The 25,399-nt window shown below is 42.0% G+C and overlaps 2 protein-coding genes across 4 annotated transcripts in view; both read left to right on the top strand.

Moving 5' to 3' along the window:
- Positions 1-5,841: 5,841 nt before the first annotated feature.
- Positions 5,842-15,218, top strand: tfap4 (transcription factor AP-4 (activating enhancer binding protein 4)). Of its 2 annotated transcripts, none has more exons than XM_083931550.1 (7): positions 5,842-6,071; positions 8,868-9,033; positions 9,159-9,257; positions 9,334-9,537; positions 9,668-9,817; positions 11,947-12,114; positions 12,261-15,218. In XM_083931550.1, exons 1-7 carry the CDS (start codon positions 5,983-5,985, stop codon positions 12,417-12,419), a joined length of 1,035 nt encoding a protein of 344 aa, XP_083787676.1. In that variant the 5' UTR covers positions 5,842-5,982; the 3' UTR covers positions 12,420-15,218. The 2 variants fall into 2 exon arrangements, with proteins under 2 accessions (XP_083787676.1, XP_083787677.1); XM_083931551.1 differs by having other exon boundaries at positions 5,844-6,071; positions 9,367-9,537.
- Positions 15,219-18,515: 3,297 nt separating this feature from the next.
- Positions 18,516-25,399, top strand: part of srl (sarcalumenin) — a 17,516-nt gene continuing 10,632 nt past the window's right edge. Inside the window, exon 1 of one of the 2 annotated variants that reach the window (XM_083931810.1) lies at positions 18,516-18,615. In XM_083931810.1, coding sequence (XP_083787936.1) covers positions 18,555-18,615 — 61 coding nt within the window. In that variant the 5' untranslated portion in view covers positions 18,516-18,554. The remainder of the gene's footprint in view (positions 18,616-25,399) is intronic. The other variant, XM_083931809.1, reaches the window with a different exon arrangement.

The following is a 25,399-nucleotide window of genomic DNA, read 5'->3' as shown; positions in this document are numbered from 1 at the left end:
GAGCCCAGCCAGCCCGTCAGGACCAGCCCAGAGTCTGCCAGCTCAGCGCATGCTTACTGCTCCGCCCATCCACCATGGGCAGTCCCCGGCTCCTCTCCAAACTCCCCTTCTCTCTCTCTCTCTCTCTCTCTCTCTCTCTCTCTCTCTCTCTCTCTCTCTCTCTCTCTCTCTCTCTCTCTCTCTCTCTCTTTTTTTTTTTCTCTCTCTCTCTTTCTCTCTCTCTCTCTCTGTCCTCATGGCCATCCCTCAGCTCATCACCATCAACAGGCCTTCATGAAGGATAACACCCCTCTATTTCACTGTCTGCTGTTTTTCTTCTCCGGGGTTTTGTAGACATCTCTGTCCTCATGCTGACCACCACATCTGCCTTCGCAACTGTGAAAGCAGCTGAATGATTGAGAAGTTCTGACTTCCACACTGCCTGTCCTTGTACTGTAAGCTAATACTAATGTTCATCTCCACCCCCATACATCAACAGAACCCCTAATACAAAATTGCCCACATTTACTGGAAGAGAGGAATCAATCAAAAAACCTGAAACATAGAGCCTGTAACATTTCTGTCTTCACTTACAGCATTTACAGTATTTTCCTATTATACCTGTGGCCTTTTTCAGTGTAGGCCACAAGTTTAGAGTCTTGAATCACACAAATGTGTTCATTACACTTGAATGTCAAAGGAGACATATTATGTTTATTTTACAGTTCATATTTGCGTTTTGAGTTTCTAAAAGAACATTTTTACATGCTTTAATTCTCAAAGAGGCATAACTTTTCTCATACTGTTTGTCTGAATATACCTGTACTCACCCTCTGTCTGAAACGCATCACAAAAAAATCCAGTCTGCTCCGATTGGTCAGCACTTTGCGGGCCTTCCATATCTGCACTCTCTGCATCATTGCAGCCAGGGAATAACTGCACTTTCTATCCCGATGTGACATCACAACCGTACAGATGTCCTGGTGGTTCGTTTAACGGCACTGTTTCTGAATATGAACCGTGTGCATTTCTCTGCGGATTGAGTGTTTTTCAAACTTTTATAGGATTGTGACTTGGATTTTTTGGGGTATACTTTTACAGTATCTACATAGCACCCCCACCTGCTGAATCATAAAACAAGACGTGTAAATCTATTTTTACAATATGGGAACTTTAATCTGTTGTTGAGTTTTAAAAAAAAAGTTGTATTAGTCATTATTAGTTAACACAGGGCCAACAGCACAATGACATTTATTTGACAAGAGATCCAGTCAGCTCAGCATAAAAGCATAGTCGCCAAAATAAGAGCACCAGTAATATAAAAGATAAAATGAGAAAATAACAACACGACACAGTAAGATAAAAATCACAACGAGATGAAGGATAAGATGACAGAAATATAGGCCTATGACTATATGAAAATGAGGATTGTGTGTAGTTTGCAATATTGCACAAATATAATGAGAACAATAATTAAATATGGGATATGAGGGAATGGAGTGAGATAAGTAGAAGAGATGGACAAAAAAATCACTATGAATGGAAGTATTTAGGCACATTGGATGTTCTGATGTTTGATTACATGTTTTAGTTGTCTGTTGTTCAAAATACTGTATATTATTGATCATATTCACTCAAACATCCTCTCTTAACGCGTGTAGATGAAGAATAACCTCTATAAACCTGGTGCGCAGTGAAATACAATCCTGTTGAGTTTTCCTGTTGACAGTTCCTGTTTGCTAATGCAGCTTTCCTGTTTGGCGCGTGTCATCTTTGTAATGTATATAACTGATGCAGTGATTACTGTAACTGATCATTTCACAGGCCTCCGCACAAGTGATTCATTTCTCAGTGAATACTAATTAGCAGTAGAGACTTTAACTCAGATCTGATAACTTCAATAGCAACCATTACCACACTTCTGTTTCTTCCACCCTGTGGCATCCAGTCATGATGGTGGGGTGCAAATCTATGCACCACAAAGCCCCTGCACCTTTTCACCATGCTAACACTAGAGGGCCTAAAGCATCCTGGGAGAATATTGAATTAACACAGGAGCCCTCAGATTATATTCATTGGTAAGAATTGATTTGTCAAGCATCATATTTCCATTTTCAGGAAAGCATAATTCTCTAACCATTCAATATTTCTAAAATTATGATCAAGTCCATAAATCTCTTTTCATGCTGCAAAGATCCAGATGTCATAATCAGAATCAGAATCAGGATCAGGTTTACTGCCAGGCAATTTTCATTGCAAGGAATTTGACTTGATTTGACAGTGCCTACATAAATATAAACATGAACACAAGCAAACTACACATATGGCATTGAATTATATACATGAAATATAAGTGAGTGTATTTATATGACCAGTGCAGGTGGTAGTGTGCAAGTTAAAGTGTCCAGTGAAAAAAAAAGGGGGGGGGGGGGGGGGTAATATAACACCTGTGATTTGGTTACGTTAATATAACGTATGAGTTCCAGATGTCGTTAATATAACGAATGACTGTTGAGTGTCTTTAACAGAATTCCAAAGCCTGATGGCAGAGGGGAAGAAACTGTTCTTGTGGCGGGAGGTTTTGGTCCTGATGGACCGCAGCCTCCGGCCAGAGGGGAGAGGTTCAAACAGATAGTGTCCAGGGTGGGAGGGATCAGCAGCTATCTTCCCTGCTCTCCTCAGGGTCCTTGAAGAGTAGAGTTCTGGGAGAGAAGGGAGGTTGCAGCCAATCACCTTTTCTGCAGAACGTATGATACGCTGCAGTCTGCACCTGTCCTTGGCAGAGGCAGCAGCGTACCAGACGGTGATGGAGGAGGTGAGGATGGACTCAATGATGGCAGTGTAGAAGTGGACCAGCATTGTCCGCGGTAGATTGAACTTCTTCAGCTGCCTCAGGAAGTACATCCTCTGTTGAGCCTTCTTGATGAGGGAGCTGATGTTTGGCTCCCACCTGAGGTCCTGGGAGATGATGGTGCCAAGGAAGCGGGAGGACTCCACAGTGTCCACTGGAGAGTCACACAGGATGATGGGGGAGGGTGGGGCTGTGCTCTTTCTGAAGTCTATAGTCATCTCCACTGTTTTCGAAGCATTGAGCTCCAGGTTGTTCTCCCTGCACCAAGTCACCAGATGATCGATCTCCCATCTGTAGGCAGACTCATCCCCACCAGAGATGAGTCCAATGAGGGTGGTGGCGTCCGCGAAATTAAGGAGCTTGACGGACTGGTGACTAGAGGTGCAGTTGTTAGTGTACAGGGAGAAGAGCAGGGGAGAAAGAACACAGCCCTGCGGAGAGCCGGTGCTGATCGTGCATGTATAATGTACTCAAGGGCCATATTTCAGACCTCAGTTTCAAATAAAATTCCTACAGCTCAGGTTCCAACATGTCCATTAAGTGTTAAGGATGTTAAATATTTCATTTTTAGAAAGAACGAAAGCCTCAAGGGACTACTTGAGGTTTATTAGCGTCTCAAGGGACTCAATCTACCCTAGATACACCCAGGCTGCCCATGGACAGGCACTCCGTGCAACTGGGGGTTCAGTGCCTTGCTCAATGGCGCTTTAGCATCTCTCCATTCCACAACACATGTTATCGCAGACTGAGATACTGCCCCCACTTTGAAACTGTTGCAACTATATACTGTGTGGAGTCTATATTGTATCATTCAACCTTTTGTCCTTGATTTTACTTCAGCTGATTTTCAGACTACCAAAATAAAAATAAGACTTTATCAATTGATATTACAACTTGTAATAATTAATATATAAAGTATAGTGGGCTAAACAATCATGTTAATGAAACTGAAATTAAGGTATATAACCTACTTAGCTGGGTTTGGTTGAAAGCTGTTCCGTATTGTAAACTCATGATAACACATGTGACCTCTGTAACAGCCGTTTGAAATCATATTCATTAGATAGAAATGATTATATACTTTATTTTCCTATTCAATTATATGGACGAAGTCAGTGTTTGTGATTATCAGCCTAGAAATATGAACCACATGTGTGAGTGGAATCACTTTGTTTACCTATTAGTGTACATTTTAAAACAAACAACCAAAAACATACTCTTGTTAGTGTCTCTTTTTTGCAGCATTATATGAAAATGAGGATTGTGTGTAGTAAATGTATATATTGCAATATTGCATAAATGCAATGAGAAAATGAATGAAATATGGAATATGAGTGAAAGGAGTGAGATAAATAAAATATAAAGATAAAAAAGCACTATGTGTTGGATGTTCTGAGATGTGATTACATGTTTGAGTTTGTTTGTTTGAGTCTGTTGTTCAAATATATTATTGATCATTTTCACTCAAACATCCTCTCTTATCGCATGAATATCAAATGATATTACAAGTTGTAATAATAAATAAGTATAGTGGGCAATCATGTTACAAACAATCATGTTAATGACACTTAAAATTAAGGTTTATAACATACTTAGTAGAGTTTGGTCAAAAGCTACTCCCTATTGTGAACTCATGTAAACACACGTGACCTCTGTAACAGCCATTTGAAATCATAGACATAGATAGAAAAATGAGATAAAAATTATTGTTTACTCTATTTTCCTTTTCAATTATATGGATGAAGTCAGTCGTAGTGGAATAACGTCGTTTAACCTATTAGTCTAGATTTAAAAAAACATAAACAACTTTTTTTAAAGCCTCCTCTATTTTTGTTTGTTTTTGTTTGAGATATTTTTAGAAATCACTGCCATGGTTTCTTGCAAGCCCACATGAAGGCCATTCGTGTAAAACAGCTGTATGAGAACCAAGATAGGATTGTGTATCATGCGCGACAATTTACAGCTGCACCAGCACGGTAGCTTATTCATTTAAAAAAAAAAAAAAAAAAAACGCCACCGTGTGTCTCCACAAGGATGCAGCTGTAGCTTTTTCATGTTTCCGGGTGCAAAAACAAATTCGCTGCTCCCATTTTGTGGCTGCTATCACCATCGCAGTTTTCTCTTAAATTAGGTTACTGGTTTAACCTCCTGTACCACCGCTGTCTGTTACACCCAAAATGGTGATCAACATACACGGTGTGCTCAGCCAGTTGCCTGTCCCTAAAAGCCCTCCTCGGTGCGCAGTTGCTGTGCAGCTCTGCCAACTCGTCAGCTGACCCCTCTTGTTCGCTTATCGCAGCTGTTGGAGTATTCGCCCCTATGTGCTGTATAGTCGCGCTCTTTATTTACTAGATCAGTGTCAAGGTGCGATCTACATCTAGGTTATTGCTTTCAAAGAGGTTGTAAAGCGACTCTTTATTGCCTATAATTACCTGTCAACGTCATTTAAGGAATGCTTTAAATGCTTAAAATGATCGGCACTTTTTATAGTAAAGAAGTCGTCCATTATAACATGCATTATTATTATTTAACTGAAACAAATCATAGGAGAAAAAACGGGTTTTTTTTAATTAATGAACCTATATGATAATCCCTGATTCGCTTTAACTCAAGACTCTACCGCAAATGCAATCGTAAATTAAAGACAAGTAATCCCCTTTTTTACCCCCATATGTGCGTTTTTTGTCGGTGTATTTCTGCACTAAATAGTCCTTTGTTTACATGCAATCCCCCGTCTCTGCGGAAGGAGGCTTTTGGTAGTGCAGTGTGACTCCTACCAGCTGTTTCCCGCCTTGAAAGCCATCCGATCAGCTGCATACACACACACACACGCGCGCGCACGCACGCACACATGGTCATGCAGAGGGAGAAAGCAGAGGGGAGGGAGAAAGAGAGAGAGAGAGGTAGAGCGCCACACACAACGAGGGAACCCCATCAGCTGGAAGTCGAGTAACATTACAACTCTCAGCAGCCTGAAACTACTACATTACAACAGACGAGGGCTTCGGATCTTCTCTGAGGATTTAAGTCACGTCGGATCACGGGATTTCTGCTTTCTAACGTCATTTTTTTTTTTATTCTACGGAGACTGTTTGCGGTTTTTCCTTTTTTTTTATTTGAGGAGGAGGGGGGCAAACTGGCGAGAGGCGAGCATGGAGTATTTCATGGTACAAGCTCAGAAGGTGCCCTCTTTGCAACATTTCAGGAAAACGGAGAAAGAAGTGATTGGAGGTCTTTGTAGGTGTGTATACATGCGCTTCACCCAGCATGCTGCGTGTATTGTTATTATAAGTCATCGTTTGGAGTACTTAGCGACTGCTATGAGGCAACATGCTTGGTCTGATCTGTTATTGTGTACACGACCCACTCACGGGCAGCTGCGGGCATTAATTGTCATCAAACACTTTGATTATATTGCGTCTGAGCAAGTGGGGGGTCCATTTCACACCGCGGCATCACGCCCGCGGTGTTATTTCGCACATTTTATTGCGAAATCGATGTATTTTGTGGCTAACAAACATAAACCACGTGGTTCCGTACACCACGCTGCTGCTGCTCTTCTCTCGCGCGCCCCTAGCTCTATCTATCCTCAAATTCCCCCCTCAGTTGTCACCTATGGGTGCTGTGATTTGCGTAAGAAAGGGAAAGGTTACAGGCGAGTCTCATTCAAGTGCGAAAGGGGGTTTGGTTGCGCAGGGGGTTTGCCGATTTCGCTCGGAGCGATCCGAAGTTACTGTGGGTAGTGCGGCCATGCTTGTACTAAAAGTGATGAGGGGGTCTGGCGTTTTTGTTTTCCGTTTAATGGCGCCCTGTTTTCCTTCACTTCCGACGTGAAACTACACAGCCGCTGTTAAAATATCGCCTCCATTCGACGCGATGATAGTTTTACTGGTGTTTCTGCGCGTCTTGTTCGCGCTACCGAGTCACCTCCACTGCGTCTTTTCTCCCCGCACCTCTGCCATGCTGCTGCCGCATTGTTATAATGGCGGAGGACACGGAAAAAAGTCTGCTTTGAGGCACGGAGGTGCTGTCGGGTACCGTGACGACGGAGGGAGGGGGTTTATTGGGGCTACTAGAAATACATTTCCTCCGGTGGATCCGGTTAAAGGGACATTTGGCGTTTGCGTGGAGGCAGGAAAATTAAAAGTGGTGTTATTAATAAGGGGGTGTGTGTGTCGCGGAAGGCCCTTCAATACGTCCGCAACAGCCCTGTTTGAACAGGGAGGCGGAGGGATCTGCTGCTGTTGGCAACGACGCGGGCAGTGTGGGAGATGTAGTCCTTTTTATAATTAGTTCCTCATTGTGAGTCTGCGGAGAATATAAATGCTTATTAGTGTTAACATAAATAGAAAAGGGGCATAAATGCAGAAGTCAACTGTAAAGCCGATTATCTACAATATGTACATGGCTTACAATGTAAAAAAAACACTTTCAGTTACTATTATAAGGACTAATAAGTATATAATTGATCAATATGTGAATTTATCACCTGCTCTACGAAGAGTCAGAAAATATTGGGTTAAGGCCATTACTATTTCCTAGAGTCTTAAGGTGATGCCTTTTAAATGTTATGCGTTTGACAAACAGTCCAAAAAATAGAATTACTATGATTTAAGTCAAGAAAAGCAGCAAATTATAATACTTGAGACTCTAGAAATGTAACATTTTTGGCATTTTTGCTTGAAAAATTACCCAAGTTTGAAATTATCAATATACTTTCAGAATCATTCTCTAAATTGGTCCCATAAACATTAATCGACAGATCGATTCAGCTTTATTTAGTTGCCTTGGCACTTAAACTCCTGTTTTAAGCTTTAATCCACTCTAATTGGGACACAGTCTGTTCCTTTTGTAGTGGTTTGTGTTTGTGTGATATGATGAAGTCCATGCCCAGCTGGTCATGTTTTGGCAGTAGATGTGTTTGCTGGATGTGCCGCTGCAGTGTTGGTACGTTTGTGTGTGACTGCGTGTGTCCGTGCACACGCTGCTTTTCTCATCTGTGTCTGCACAATTGTTCCCAGTGTTTGCACTGAGGCAGCTGAGTCAGTACAGATAAGAGCTTGGCAAGAGAGGGTACCAGAGATATTGAGCTTGATACAGAGGATGTTAGAGGAAGTTCGCTTTGAATTGCCCTTCAACTGAACTACAGCATGTTGCATATTGTGTCTTTTCACCACAGCTTTTTGGGGGGGGGGTTATTAACAAGCTGAGTGCTGCTCTAATTACGTCTCAACTGGGGTTATGAGCAAAGGTGCAACTGTAAAGATGCCTTTTTACCACGTGTGGTGCTTGTAAGGTGTCTTGTGAAATGTCAGGAGGCTGCTGCTTTAATGGCAGAATACATTCTCACTCTAAGACCTTTCGAAATCATAACATTGGATTGCATAGCTAGCATACATATTAATGTATCACTTTAATACCTGTTAAGAGGAAATGGCACAGAGTTAAAAGTGCAGCCCCATTTTGCAATTGCATAGGGGCCCTGCAGGGAAATATTGACTTGAACTTTTGTTTTGGGGTTAAATAATAATAATAAATAATAGTTTCAATAACTAGTTATTGATGGACAAATGCACTCCTAATACCAGTGTAAAAACAAGGATGTAATTTGCATTTCTTGGTCCATTCCAAGAGATATTAAAGGGTCTGTGAATGAGAATTAGAGTTGTTTCGATACCATTATTGTTATGCTTCTGATACTGCCAAAAATGCTTTATCGGGTATCATGTGATTAAGCCCCGAAACTACTCAACTTTTAATTAGTATCACCTGGATAAAATGTCAGTTTTCCCGGAACTCAATTCTTCTTCACTGCTCTAAAACAGGGCTGTGTCTAGATGGCAAACCCAAGATTTGTGTCGTCCCAAGTCTCGAGTTGGTTAAGGTTAGGAACGGACCATGAATGGTTAGGGTTAGATGATTAAGGTCAGGTGTTGGGAAGCGACTAATTGAGGAAAAATGGTTGTATAACGTCTTGTCCTTCTGTGTAAATGTATGTTTTATTTTCTCCCTATGTCCAAACTTCTCCCTCCCCCAGTCTGGCAAACATTCCTCTGACCCCAGAAACAGCCCGGGACCAAGAGAGGCGAATTCGCAGAGAGATTGCCAACAGCAACGAGCGTCGGCGTATGCAGAGCATCAATTCTGGATTCCAGTCACTTAAAACACTCATACCACACAGCGATGGAGAGAAGCTCAGTAAGGTGGGTCACGAGAGAGGTTTTGAATTGGGTGATGAGTTGGATGTAGCTGTGAGGGGCTGAACTCCGCTTCATAACAGTCCTGTAACATTTACTCTTTACTTTACTTCTTCTTCTCTTCTCCCCAGGCTGCCATCCTGCAACAGACAACGGAGTACATTTTTACTTTGGAGCAGGAGAAGACGCGGCTTCTGCAGCAGAACAGTCAGCTCAAACGAATCATACAAGTAAAGCATCCAATGTGTCAAACCTGAAAAGGCTTTACCAGGATTTTCATCTAAATCATCTTTCTTATTCATCTAGTATGGATATCCAATTTCATTTTACTGTCCCCAGGAGTTAAGTGGTTCCTCCCCTAAGAGGAGGCGTGCAGAGGAGAAAGATGAAGGGATAGGATCACCAGACATCCTGGAGGAGGAGAAGACTGAGGACCTGAAGAGGGAGATGATTGAGTTAAGGCAGCAGCTGGAGAAAGAGCGCTCGGTCAGGATGATGCTGGAAGATCAGGTGAAGGGAACGGCCACTGCATGTAACGCAATTTCAGAAAATCTCAAAAGTCTGTGTCCAGACAAATGCAGTGACTAACACAGTTTCCAGGTTGCTTACTCGCACTTTTATCCCCCGCTCTCTGTGTCAGATGCGTTCCCTGGATGCCCAGATGTACCCAGAGAAACTGAAGGCGATCACTCAGCAGGTCCAGGAGCACCAGACCCAAACACAGAGCCATGTCCGTCTGCAGCATCACAAGCAGCTGGAGCGGGACCTAACTCCAGCCCACAGCCCACAGGTTTGCATATGAGACTGAGTCACACATAAACAGTGGAATCCTTCTGGGAATGAGATTGATACATTCCACTTTCTGTAACCTTAGCTTCCCTAAGTCGGCTGTACAAACTCCCGTGTGCAACATATAACACATGGTTGTTTCTTGATCTTAAAGGAACCATATTGTATCATTTTTAGGTTCAGACTTGTATTTTGGGGTTACCATTAGAACGTGTTCACATACATGAAAGTGCCAACAGACAGTCTTCCACCCCAGAGCGTTCCAAAGTGGTATTGTTGGTGCAGCTGTCTCAAAAACAACCATATATGGATCTCTTTCTGTTTTCCAAAGATTAAAATTACCAACAACACAGGACACACGGCATTTAATTACAAACAAACTGCGCAACGGAGACAGTGGTAACATATTTCAACTCCATTGGTTTTCATATGAACAAGTAGATTGAGCTAATCGGGCTGGCACTCCAGTTACTAGGCAGGCACAACTCCAGCGCGTTCCTCTTCTTTCATGCCGTAAAGCGAGTCGTCATTTTGCCAGGAGTTTGTACCTGGTCGCAGACAGTAAAAGTGAGACGCACAGGGCACCAATCTATACGCCGGTGGTGTCGTTTTTCTAAAGCCACTACATTGTGCAATCATTTAACTTCATGATGAGAAGTTAATACAGAAAAGATTAATTTCAAACAAGCCTTTATTTTTCTCATACCATCTGTCTGAATGTACATGTACATGTCTATGGAACGGAACGGCTGAACAAACAACCACATTTTATAAAATTTATGTCCAACATTATGAGAGGTTTTTAAACTATCACGTACAGTATGATCCTAAATTTGCCATGGAGACAATCCATTTTCAGCTCAGTACATTTTTGAAAAAACATTTATTTTGGGATCTTTAGCCTAAAGCTGGCAGGCGGCAAATCCCCCTTCCTGTGTGTAGCTGTAACATTTTATAGACTTCTTTAATTCAATATTGAAGCATATTGCACTTTAGAACACTTACACTCACACACACCTGAACTAATCTCCCAGTGCACTGTACATGTCACACTGACAGTGTCCAGAGTTAGAGCTGTCAGCAGCTAGGTCACAGCTACAGTGTGTTAAATGAGCAGCTCAAACATCTTTCGCCTGTGCCTGTCTGCCCTGACAGCCACAGTATCCTGTTTCTGCAGGCTAACACGAAACGAACACGATGCCAAATCAATCGGCGTATGCTGTCTGCCCATCTACTTCTTGCGGCAGCTGGGCGCCGGTAGTGAAAGATGATTGATACACTGTCATAGTGTCATAGTCGTGGGACACTTTGTGACTCCTCAAGCAGATCTGAGCGATATGACCTTAAATCAATATCACTATGAATTGACAAAATTACCTCAGTCACAAGAAATGACTGGAAATAAAAGAACTCTTACGCAAATATATATTCTTTTTTTGCTATGATCATGGCTTCACGACAACTGAAAGCGTTATCTGCTTAAAGAGGTACTGAACACTTAAATTTTTTTGAGCTAAAACTAAATTATATGACTGTACTGTGATGAAACACATTAATGCTGGGGTTGATATTCACATTTTACACCAAATTGATATGTGCATTTCATGGGTTGAAAATGGCTCAATACACCACCCACTGTTTTAAATCAGTCCTTAGCTTGTAGGTCCAGTGCTGCGGTAAAGTCAACCGGTTGGGACTTCTGTGTCATCAAATTTTTAAAAAAAATGGTCTTTATTTCTCTGGATTGAGTGTTTTTATACTTTCACAGTACTTATAGAGCACCTCAACCTGCTTTCATAATCAAGAGACAATCAAAAAAAATCTCACTTTACAATATGTGACCTCTAACTTTGCTGAATTATTAAAACAAATATTTTTAAATAAAGGTATTATATATGCATCAAACATTCCATCAATTTACTTGCACCGATTCAGGAAAAGGTTGTTTTTAGGAAAAGGTTGAGATTGCAAGAATCTTGCCTGGTCATATATACGGCACAGATATATTCACAAATTGCGTGTAATAGTGCCTGTGTATGTGCACTGTTTTAGCATGATATATTATATTCTTATGATTTGTTATCACATTGTCATGGTGACATGAGAGTAATAACTGCTCCTTTCTACCAGGTGTTGGCCCCGGCTACCCCCCCTGCACCTACACACCATGCCACAGTCATCGTCCCCGCACCTGTCCAGCCTCCCCAGACCCATCATGTCACCGTGGTAACCATGGGGCCGACATCAGTTATCAATTCAGTGTCCACATCTCGACAGAACCTGGACACAATCGTTCAAGTAAGACGGTGGCGTCAGAAGCAGACTTAATAACCATTTTTTGCTGGAAAGGTTTTCAGATCAGAACACTAGAGGGTGCTGTCCTCACTGACATCACATGTCCCCCCCCCCCCCCCCCCCCCCCGTTTTTGTTTTTTTTTCTCCAGGCAATCCAGCACATCGAGGGCACCCAGGGGAAGGGCGGTGTCGGCGAGGAGGAGCAGCGGAGGGCGGTCATCGTCACATCAGGTCGTGTCCTCTCTGACGCTGCGGGGTCAGACACGGCCTCAAACAGCGATGGGCCCGATGACTGCTCACTGCCCTGAGTTCATCTTAGCCATTTTGCTTACATACATGTACACACTCACACACAAAAGGCCTGAGTAGACCAGGGCTTCAGGAGGCTTCAAACCCACAGCACTCTCGTTCAGTGGACATATATCGGGCTGGTAGACGCATTGAAGCACTCGTTTTTTTCTTATCAGTAAACTCTTGCATATTGTACTGTGATAGAAAGCCCCAATAGGTTTAAACTTAGACATTCATACAAGCAGTCTCTTCTGCGTCTTTGCTTATCTTTACCTCCCTGCTCTCTCTCACACACATACACACACACACACACTCATGTCTGTTCATTAATCTGTAGAGAGGTTATTAGAGCGACTATTTCACTGACTGATCTATGAACACTCCGCCATACTGGATACTAGAATGTCTGTCTCCATTAATCAGCAGGACTGTTCTCTTTATTCGGCCCTGAAGGCCGTGTGACTGATCCACGAAACGGGAGACAAAGAGCCCAGCAGTGTGGGGTCATCAGTGCCCAACACCACAACATTTTTTTTAAGATGAGCATCATTTTAAACTTCCTCCTCTGAGCGGTTTGGAGAGACACTGTGAGCCAACAAGGCTGTCTCAAAACTCCACATTTTAGGCTTCTGGATGTGTTGTGAAGTCTACTTTTTCATGTTTTGTTTTCTCTAAGGCTCCCTCAGCCAGCAAGTTAAAGTGATTGTACTAGCGAGGGGAAAAAAAAAACACACAGAAAACGCACCACAGTGACGGGAATATAAAGGCTGTTGTCACGGCTGACTGGTGCTCACAGGAAATGAAGCAGAGCCGGCAAGAGAGTGCGCTTACTGGTTCTAGCTCTATTCTTTTGTTTGTTTGTTGCCGTTTTACTGGGCTGGGTTCCCAGTAATAATCCCACATATGTATCTGGCATTTTCTTTTTACTCACGGCCTGACAAAAAAATGTCAGTGCTTTTGAAATTTCTTGACACCCTTGAATTTAAAAGCACCTGGCTTGTTAAATAAGCTAATCTGTGGGCACTCTTTAGTGTTTTCCACTGGTGTGTGTGTTCCATTTAGCAGGGCTTAGCGGCGCCCCAGACTCTGGCAGTCTGCAACACCATCACTTTTGCCCTGAAATTAAGGCACGAGTGTATGTGCGCACAACACTCACACACAAATACGACTGAAATACAATCACTTGTTTGCTCAATCTTAAGGGCTAGTTATTAGCCCATAACAGTGTAGCTTCTTGTCCAAATTTTGGGACATTTATCAAAGCAGAGTATACTTCAAATATGAACAAAATGCCCGGTGAAATTGTTTGAATGTGCCATGGAGGTGACTGGGTCGAACACACATGCTCTCCACATTTCCCTACGTGGATCATTTGTCCTTTTGCGTGCATTTTGTCTGGTTGTGTCACGCTATTTAGACGTTTCTGCTTAGGTCGTACTTTAAATGTTTTTGCCTGGAACTGTTGGTTTTTTCAGACATTAAGACATGTAGCTAAGAGAGGCAGCAGCTTGCCTTACTAATAGCCTGTGGAGGCAGGGAGGCACTGTGAAGCCAGCCTTAACACAGCCCCCCGGGGTCTGAGAGACGTACCTGAACACTTGATCTGGGCCATTTGGCGGCCACTGGAATTCCTCTGGTTTTCCCCTCGCCTTCTCAAACAGGCTTGTAAACATCGGGTCGTGTTAGAGTCTATATTCCCAGTGATTTTGTCTATTTCACTTATGTTTTGTTTTATAGTATTTGCCACAAACATGAAAAGGTTGCTGGTATGCTAATTATTTTCAAGCGCTCTTGATTTTTCTCTCCCTAAGTATTCAAAATGTATCTGAATACTGATTCCTGGCTGGATTTACATGTAGATTTGCAACCATTGGCCCCTTTGTATGCACTGTTTAAAGCCAGAGATGTAGAAAAAAAATACTACAATGAAATGTTGACATTCCATGAATTTTTACTCATTTTCCCTATTGGGTTACTTTTTCAAAAGTAAAACCTGCTCTATTTAGAGATTACAGTTATATTTAGTGCTTTTGACACATCACTGCTATTTTGTAATTGCATTAAGGGACAAACGCATTACTAGAATCCTCTGCATCAGTGCATAGATGAAGCTTTGACCTGCTGGACAGATGATGTGTTCAATTGAATGCACCTGATCCATCATGATTTTTCATGGAATTGCCCTTTAAAATAAATATTGATGTCAGCTGCACTGAAATGAGTGATGTGTCTGCAAATTAAATCACGGGACATTTTCCCAGCACTTATCACTATAAGCAGGGGATTCCTGGATATTGAAAATGTGTTTTTTCAAGCTCTGCTTTTTGTAGAGCCCTTGCTTTTTCATCTGAGTATCGGCATTTAATAGTTGTCTTCTGAATCACAGAACAGTTTTATTCCCATCAGTGTTTTACACTCTGTTCTGCGTATTAGGGAACGTTATGTGGACATATCCGCTTGCCAGATGAGTGGGGTGGGGCTGCCGATCATTAAATAGGGTCAAGATTACAAAGCACTTACTGTACCATACTGGAGTCCGCCTCTTTCTTTTATATAGAGGGGCATCTCCTCAGCTGAAGCTCTTGAGGTTATGAGTAAAAAACGCACAGCTGTGTATCCCCCTTTTCCTCCATGTCCAGACCTCCTACATCTTGTCCCGTTTGCCCCACACATCGTCTGTTTGTCCGTTGTTAATATCTCTTGTGTCCCTTCACATTTCACATCTCCCTCCTCTCCCTCTCCTTTTGTCTATCCTCTGTAACTTTTTTTTTTTTTTGTTAGACCTGTCGGTGCATATGGTCATCAAAAAGCTATTTTGTGTCTTTGTTTTGTTTTTAAGAGAAATGTTTTGGGGATAAAGAGGCTTGTGCCTTTTGTAAAGACAGAATAATAAAGTTTGTACTTTGTTTTTTACGCATTGGGCCCAGTGTGTGTCTTTTTTTCTGGTTTTGTTTTTCCAAATTTAGTATTTGGCTCTAAATATTGACTGTTGGTATTAGCAGTTATTATGGCACAGATGACACAACCAGCTGAATTTGTTCTCTCTCAGCTTCTGGTTGGCGGTCACTCAAGCAGTACAGTTGAACAAGTGTCTATTTCTGATTGGTGCCTGGGATTTTGAACTCCCCAACAGTTCACTGCTAAATTAAGATCGACCACCTTCTCTGCAACAGTTAAAATACACTGGGGACAGTAGGCGGCATCTCTTACCGTCATCCCCTGACATGCTTTTATTCATTCCAGGACTCTTGTTCACACCCTCACACGTCCATTCAGAAATACCTCTGATTCTTTCCGTGTCCACAGAGCTCAGTCATTCCTGTTTTTTTTGTTTTGTAGCAATGTGCAATGCCTAATAGTAAATGTAGACAGTTGTGGGATATGGACCAAATAGCACAACTATGTGCGGTATTAAAGTGATAGGTCAGATTTTCTGAAGTGGGGTTGTATGCGGCACGCAGACTGGAGTCACGACACAGAAGCTAAGCAATGTGCTGCTGTGTACTGCTTGGCAATACAGCAAAACACATTTTTGGCCACCTAAAAATAACCTATTTTTGTTTAAGGTTATGCTATATTTAGGATATTTTCACTACTTTACCTTGCACACACAGCCCTTTCCAATGGGGAACCGAATATGTTATATTCTCTTCAAAACCACCAGACAAACAGTTATTCTACCTCAGAACACAGAAGTTTCTGGTCTACTGCCTCACCAATCGATAAGTTTTATTTTTTGCATTATTGTGTGACCTTGGTGATTTGAAAGCTTAAGTACGTTATTATCTGTCTGCCATGGATGAGAGATATGTGTCTGCGAGGTCCCTCAGATCCCATAACTCCAACCTCTTGATGGTTCCTTCTGTCGGGAGTAAAATGCACGGAGAGACCGTCTTTGTTAATTACGCCCCAAAACTCTTAAACAGTCTACCTATAGGTCTTAAGAGCTCTACATATGTTGACACTTCAAGAAATTGTTTGCTATTGCTATTGCTATTTTCTGATGCTAGGTTATGATGTCATTTTTTCTTTTGTTTTAACTCTGAGTTTTACTTTTTTTTTGTCTTATATATGCTATAATTTTCCTTTTTTTACTTTGAGTGATCGTTTTTCCAAAGTGGGGATATGGTGCTGATGTCCTTTGAACGGTATACAACTTGACTGTGGAGCTTTGGATGTGTCTAAATGTTTTATGAAGGACTACTGTTGCTTGACTTTACTTATACAGCACAGTTAATACGTAACACACAAACTACAACCATATAGGTCAAAGAGCCATGTGTGTCTTCATTTAGGAAATAATGGTAAAAGACACATTTAAGGTAATCTTGTAACAAGAGACACTAGAAAAAGCTGTAGACATTACACATCGTAATATGCTGTTATTTTCCATTTTAGTGATAGCAACATCAAAGCCGCAGTTAAAATTTTAAATGCAAAAAACACGACTGATGCCAGTGCTTGTCATCTGTAATTAACAAAGAATTAATGCTCACCAGAATTCATAAAAGCTCATCAAAAGCACAGATTTTTTTCATAAACAAATCACCATGCCACATCCCATTTCCAGTGAAGTTCCTGAGGATTAAGGCTGATTTAAGCACCAAAATGAACATGCTGTATTGTTTGGACATGCTTCCCGAGTCATTTGGAATGGACATGCCTGAGTAAGAAACTCCTGCCATATTTGGGGATTAATTTACAGTTGAGATGTTGATTCCCAAGGAATTGTGGGATTATGTTCAGGACAGTGTGTCTGCTTGAGTGTGATAAAGCAATAATCCTTCTAGCATTTAGCTGCGTTAGGGATTCTAGGTTGATTCGGGGTTCCATATGATCCAGACATACCCTCTCTTAAGCTCTCATCCCTCTCGCTCTCTCTCTCTCCCTCATATGCACAGTCTTATGATGATTACTTCCCAACATGGCAGCCAAGTGAGCATTGTGACTTGATGCACATTTACTGCAAATAGTTTAGAGAGTGAAGGTGAAGGTGGCAAAGCAGCCACAGCAGCTCATTGTGAAGAATTCTTGATTTATTTTTTTTATCACTCACTGAGAGGAAGTTAATGTTTCTTTTTCAGTCTGTTTAACTAAAGTAAGTGAGTATTGCAACTTTATGGTCCCATATTATGACGCTTTAATGTTCAAAAAACATGTTATTTTTCTCTTACTGTCTGTCTGAATATATCTGTATTCACCCTCTGTATGATATACTACATTTTGCTGCCTGTCTCTTTAAGACCCCCCTCACGAAAAAGCCCAGTCATCTGTGATTGGTCAGCGTTTCTGGGTCTTCCACATCTGTGCTGTCTGCACCGTCATTGCACATTGACAGTAGCGGCACTGTAGCAGCACTTTCTGGCTATATGACATCATAACTATGCAGAAGTCCCAACAGCTCGTTTAAAGGCACAGTTTCTCAATACAGACTGTGTGTATTTTCACCCTAGATTTGACGTTTTGATGTAACACCTCAACCTGCTTTATAATTAGAGAAGACATATGGGACCTTTAAGAAAACAAATGCAAAAAACCATTTCACACCAATTTGACAGCAAAATTGCAAAGTGAGAAAACAACCGAATACAGAAACATGTGGGAAAGACAGAAAACACAACAATTTGAGCTGCAGCATCAATGCACCACGATCTGCTTCACCATTCCGTGCTAAATCATTCTACTTCTTACGGATGATAATTTGACAACATCTCAGTTTCAGAGTCTGGAAATAGAATATTTAATAGAATATAGAAAATAATGTGTAATTGGAGTCTTACTTTTACAAGAGTAGTATTAAAGGAAAAGTTCCACATTCTGTGAAATACACTTATTTACTTTCTGGTCAAAAGTTAGATGAAAAGATCAATACAGTAGGAGGCTAGCAATTAGCTTAGCTTAAAGATTGGAAGCTCTGTGCGTTTATGCCACGGCCCCGAGCAAAGACCATTCTAAATAGGAGTTTCAGCTGCCGGTACACGTAGAGTCCCTGTGGCATGATATGATTCCCGCAACACCTCCAACACACAGATCTCAGCCCCTCCACCAGCTGGTCCCCTCTGTGCCCCGCCTCTTCTCTTCACATGCCCTTTAACCTTCCTGCCTTGGTATATATAGTCAGTGTAACTATCAGAGTTCTCCTGGCAGCCATCATGAAGGGTACAGTCTTGATCTGCTGTTTCCTCTCCCTGCTGCTTTTGCAGGCCACAGCAGGTAAGATAAGAGCACATTTTGGTCAAACGTGGTGGTTTTAATTCCTAGTACATTATGTTGGGTGGTGCATTGTGGGCAAGAGGTATATTTGGGTGTGTCTTGCTGATGAATGAAATAGTGAAACATGTACGTTTTAATTCATGTTTAATGGATTCCTCGTTGCTGTAAGCTTGATCATACAGTGACCCTTCAGAAATACAGAGGCTGTGATTCAGACTGTTAAACGTAGGCGGCCAAAGGTAGTTGGTGCAGTTGTGCCTTTCAGGGGGCAGTTTGGTCAGGAACTGACTGGCTTCAGTGATAGTCATGGGGACACCAGCTGAGGGTAGACAGTGACAGAAATGTTAGCCTGGTTTTTGCCACCATCAGGACTATTTAAAAACCTGTCTCGGTTTATAATTAAACTGTTGGCACCTGGTGCAAAATGATAGATTTGAGTGGATGTGCTGTATTTTTAATCATTGAAAAAATACGAAACAAACACAATACTAACAATTTTGATGTATGAACAAATGTCTGATCATAAATTTCGGTGACTTAACAAAGGAGAGCGGTTGAGGATCATTCAAACCGCCTCTCCTGTGGATTGACAGCATGTCAGCTGTCCTAACGCATGGCACCAGCTGATGGAAAGTCTTAGTCTAACCAAAGAGAAAGCTGCCACCCGGGAGCTTGAATGGACAAGTTTTTTGGTCACTCATGCCTCTGCATTCATAGATGTGATCTCTTTCCTTCATTCTTTTCCACTCCAGATTTGAAATATCTATATGGGGCAACGTTTCTTGTGATGATAGTCCATAGCATCACAAACTAAAGGGATTGTCACAATCTCCTAATAAATATGATTTAATGGCACCTGTCAAGTTGCATCTCACAGTGAGAACAATTTCTCCCTGATAACCCCACATAAGTGCGGACTGGTCTCTGGGTCTGGACTGGACAGGTTGCCGTTACCCTTGTCTGTCACCCTTGTCTGTCACCCTTGTCCGTCCTTGGGGTGGCGTTCAGCTCCACAGTCTGGGCCCGGGCCTCCATATTCCAGGCTGCTGTCAGGTGTCTAAGATTGGAAGGCCTCCTGAAATCCAATACTGTTCACTACAGTTCCTCCCTCCCTCCTTCTCTCCGCTCGACTCCCCTTCCCTCCTGACTCCTCACCCCCTCCCAGCCCCATGCTTCCCTTTAGATACAGTGCACAGCTGCTGTCACTCTGCACTGTCACAATCGCAATTTATTCCCAGCAGTTGGCCTTATAGGGGCATGCATTCTCCAGGCAGGAGGGGCTTTAACTGCAACTCATGCCTTCATAGACCCCATCTGCATCTTTTGGGGGCGTCTGTCTCTAAATCTACTGCATGTACATACTGTGTATAGATTTTTTTTTTTTACTGCAAAGCACACATGAGTTTTGTTTCCAATACCTGCAGATTATGGATAATTATGAGAATCATGAACTCCTTGCCACTCTGAGTCTATTTATTTGTGTTATCGATTGGTTCGATCAATGTCAGGAACTTCACTGAAGAAGCAGTAACTGCAAAGATGAGCACAAAGGGTCATCTCTTCTAAAGCAATGTAACATTGATTTGCTATCATCTCATCATGGTTTGTCTAACAGCCCTGGGCTGTGCAGACTTTCTACTTCAAAAAGCAAGCATATTATATCCTAATGGCATCATTTAATAGATTTTGTGTACATTTAGTGTGAAATACACCTGAAAGCTGCAGCAGGGCCTTCACATTGACATGATGCTCTTGTTGTCGTACACTAATTTCTGTCTGTTATCTGGCTCAAGCAAACTTAAAGCCTAAAGCCAGTTGATTACATCAATATTATTGTCCCTAATTTAATGTGAAGCAAAGACACCATGGCTTTGGAAATTATAGACATGGTAGAAGGAATCATTTTGGTATAATCATTTTTGCATTCCTCTGTGTTTGGTTAGGCATCATTAGGCTCTGGTGTAGCAGTGTGAACACACCTTCAAGTGTATTAAGTCATCTTCTATCTGGAGTGCAGGCTTGGAGTGCTCACATATTTCTCTTTACAGGAAACACCCACAGGTGCCAGAAGCAGAGGAAATGTTTTTTTGACATCTTTCAAGCCTTTTATTGTGTAGGACAGAAATTAAATGGGGTGAGAGAGGGGGGGGGGCATGCAGCAAAGGGCTACAGGTCAGAGTTGAACCCGCGGCCACTGCCTCGAGGACCTTCAGCCTCTTAACATGGGGCGACTGCCCTAACCACTGTACCACCGGCCACCCAAAAACCTGTGTTTTTTGATGGTTTAAATGAGTTAGCGTATGTTACATGACCAACCTCCACTTGTCATGTATGAGTAAACATAGGTTGCTATAGTAACTATTGGGTTATTATAAGATTGCCAGAAACTGTACACTAACTTGGGTCTTGTGTGAATGGCGCTGACTGACGAGGATTGAAGCCGTCTTTAGTGTCCAATGTCATATGTGGTGTTGAGTTTAAAAGTGGTTTAAGAAAAGCTGCTAATACAATATAAAAATAAATGGTGCAATTGGTGCAAATGTCAGCATACAGCATATGACTAAACACTCAGCACCTCAGAGCTGACTTTTTTGATATACAATTATATCACAGTCTCTTTGAGACCTTGATTAGTTCTTCACACCAGTGTGTTTATACTTGAGTGGTAACACTATCCATCCTCGATACAGTAAAAACATATTTGGCCTCCTCACTTTGCAGAGGGGAGACATGGAAATTTAAATGCACACTTCCACGTGATCTCCTCTGATGGCAAGTGGCTTGTCTGGGACATCCCTATGCTGGTAGTAGCAGGGACACACCAGTCATACTCAAATGCCTTACAGCCCACCCCTCCTTAAGACAAGCCCCCTGTGTCCCAAGGGCACCTGACGTCCTCTCCTGGCTTTTGAACAGGAGAGCAAGGATAGGGGCATCAGATCAACACCTCAGGGTGAAGTGCCTTTGCTGTTGCACCTTCCTTTGAGCCTGTCTCTCAGTTACATGTCTAGTTGTCAGTGACCCCCTTAGAGGACTTGCAATCTGGTTGTGGCTCACATTAAATGGTCTGTAAGGGCCAGCTGCAACCTTAAGGCCATGGATGTTTAAAAAAAACAAACGAAACACCAACATATGGATGTAGAAAGTAATCTGTCTTTTCACGTAAAGACATAGTGTGAAAGTACTGTAGAAGTAATGCATCATACTCGTGAATGAACTGCATTTATATATATTGTATTGTATTGTATTTGTGTAAAATACCGGAAATACAAAGAAAAACCATAATGTGTATTGGAGTCTGTACTGGTACAGTAGCTCTCACTTGGTTTCGCCTGTATAATACACAATTAGGTCTAAGGGATGTGGATTTCTCTGAGTCTCCACACTGACTAAAATAGGAGCCGTCAGTTCTGCACCCTCCTCTGTCCATCTTCTGACCCATTGTGGGTCTATTTTTGACTATGGGGGAGCACTAGCTCCACAAGCTGTGCCACCTGTTGCTATCTGTGGCCTCTTCTCACCACACCCTGCACAAGCTTTGCTGACTGCTCTCACATCACTGACCCTTGCTAGAGGAGGGATCACGTGGATTTTTATGGTTATAGATTTATTTAGCATTCACTGGGTTTCGCTTAAATGCAATGGCAAATTGATTTGTGTTGTTGCAGTAATGCTATTTATGTCCTTTGGTACTATACAAACCAGTGCTTATGTAAACTTGGTCTCCTCTGCTTAAATTTTAATGAAACCAGTGCTCATGGATATTTCCAGTGGAACCCCCTGGCCTTCAGTTAAGGTTGCCTGAATCCCCCCGTGCTCAGGATAAATCCTCTGACTGGAGGTTCCAGGCCTGTCGCCCTCATCATGTTCATAATTCAATTTACCTCCACTGTGCTGCAAGCAGAACATGATCCAGGGGTTTTACACATACATGCTGTAGATACCTAATATATACAGTGTAAATGCACTGCAGACACATAAGAGCACCCACAGTCATGTCCTCATTTGAACATAATGCACATTAGCGTAATCCCTGCTTGTATGTTTTGACTACACTAGAAATGCATTTTGTTGTAGGTCAGTATGTAATTTCTAGCTATGTATTTGCATATTGGATAGTGATTGGCTCCACAGTTTGTGATGTCACAAACCATCCTGTTAAATGCATATGAATGTCTCATATTCAAGGCAAGTATGAAGCCTTCTCCCCCCAACAGTGTAATGTGAAATACACATTACACTGTTACACATTATACATCTTTTGATCTTAAAGTGAAATACAAATATGTGACGAAAGTAAAGGTGGTCTGTAAACTTTGGATAGACATTCCTTTAGATGATTGAATAGTCCCCACACAAGGATCTATAGTTGAGGCATGACTTACCCAGCCGCTGAGGCCGTGGTAGGCTTAAATCACAAACATTCCTACTGGATGTGCTGATGCCACCAGAATGTTTCTCCAAACTGAGGGAGGGTTGTGTGGCAACGGGCTCACTGAGGACACATGGTCCCGGGCGCAGATGTCCAAGGTTCAACCTGCCTGGCGCCTGCAGGGTTAATTTTGAGCGCTGATGCAAGGGCCGCCCTCTGCGGGCAACACTACCTCTCTGATCTTTGCAGACCTCTGTCCCAGAGCTTCCATCAGGGATTGAGTAGATTGGGAGGTGTTAACACACTCACAGCAGTTAAGGCCCACTCAAGAGGCTTGTGTTAAAAGACGTGACTGTTCTGAGTGATGAGTCAAGTTACAGGAGCTTGAGTAAGCTTTGTGTGCTGCTAGGACAGGCTTGGTACATCGAAAAGATGAGACATGGTCCACAAAAGCCACTTTAGCCTCCAAGTTGAATCATCCTGTATCCTCTGAAAGCTGACTTTTCTCACACTGACAAGAAAACCCTTCCTCATCCGTTTCACCAATGTAAAGCTAGTTCTAGGGCTGGACTGGTGCCGTGCTGGTTCGCAGTTGGTTCAACTTGCAGACTTTCAGCGTTCGAACTAGAAGGCCATGTCCTTATGCCACTGTGTACGAATACACTATACAATAGAAAGTGGATGCTTTTCTGCTCGCGGATGCTGTTCTTTGCACTTGTATCATGTCATTTAAACTCCACAAATAGACTGCCGTACTGAAGGTCTGTTTTTTTTTAATGGTAGTCACAAAGTTTTATTGGTCTTGCAGGCCTTGATAATCCCGCACCCAGCCCCTGAGTACAAGCGGTTCTTGGTTCTTGACCAGCAAAGTGTGGATGCCGCTCTGGAAGCAGTTTTCCAGGCCAAGTAACACGAATAACTGGTTCACTTTATCACATTTTGTGCCAGATCTTAACCCAATGTATGTAAAGTGACTTAAATTTCTGCTTTTACAATGTTTCCCTTTGATTCAATTGACATGCAGCCGTGTGCCATGCATGACCTGTCAGGGTATCACAGATGTTGCTACAAGATGACTTGATGACTTATTGATGTTTCTAATGGTCAAGTAGACAAAAGCAATTTTCCATAGGCATGGATGCAACCATCTGACCTACAATGGCTGAAGTTAAATACCTTTCATTTAAGTGAAGTTAATGTAAATTCTGCTATATTCCACAGCTCATTGAGCATGTTTTCTCTCATACTGTTTTCTGATCACCACATCCTACTGTACCTCCTTGAAAATACTCACTGAGAATACAATAAAAACATGTGGTCTAGCTTTTACACATTTAAATTTTGACAAATATAGATCAGCCACTGGGACTGAGGACTGCAGTATTACTCATACCCTCCTTTTATTCTGGATGCTAACCTTTTGGTTTCTCTTGTTCATGCATCATGCTGGGAGCAACATTACACAGGCTTATTTTTAGCAGGTTGACTCTGGGAGAATCAGCATGCTGCGTTATTTCTAACCAGCAGTGTGTGTGTGTGTGTGTGTGTGTCACTGCTGCCACACTGCAAAAGAGCTGCTGTTGGGATCATCATCAAAGCCTGAGCCACATTACATTATATGTCATTGTGGGGTCTTTACATTATTGTTTACCTGTGCACCATACTGAAATACTAATTCTGGCTTTCTGGTGTGATATATATTTTCAAATAATTTGATCGATTGAAAGAACTTTCTGCATTTGTCATGCATGAATGGCAATACTTTCTATCTTTGCTTCAGTTGTCAGTCACTTTTACCCACCCAGTTCGTCTGGTTGAATATGTATATATTTCTACTTTAAATGCCCTTGGTTCATTATTAAAAGAAACCGTTTGCCTCAGACAAACAAACAGGCCATGAGTTTACTTGTCGTTTGATGCACCATTACTTTTGACCAAATCAACAGGCCATTCTGACCCTTGGCTAGAAACCCATCAGTCATTGACCACATGTTTGGTGGCAGTACTCCGGGTCAGGGGGCAGGATGTCATGTGCCCTCTGAGAGGCTGGAGTTTTCTCACAATATATATGTTTACATGGGGAAGAAAGCCATAAAGCACATATTGGGTGCAATTTAGCACCATGGCTGAAGACTAGGAAATTCAGTGCAGAACGTCAGCAACAATATCCTGTAGTCCTTTTAAAAAGATACATACACACGTAATGTAATACAAGTAATGAATAAGTGTTGTGTTGGCGGGTGCCAATTGGATTTTCCTTTTATTTTGGATTATTGTAGAAAATTACGGCAAACAAAAGTTAATGATACTAACGTGTTTTGTTCAGTAAGATGTGTGATGATATTTGACAGTCTATGTTGTCTCATTTAGCCACTTGTTAGAAACCACCTTTTTTAAGACACATAAAAGCTT

This window comes from Echiichthys vipera, assembly GCF_963691815.1.
Source record: "Echiichthys vipera genome assembly, chromosome: 17".
NCBI classification, from domain to species: domain Eukaryota; kingdom Metazoa; phylum Chordata; class Actinopteri; order Perciformes; family Trachinidae; genus Echiichthys; species Echiichthys vipera.
The sequence above is the reverse complement of the archived record's forward strand: the minus strand, read 5'-3'. Positions and strand labels throughout refer to the sequence as shown.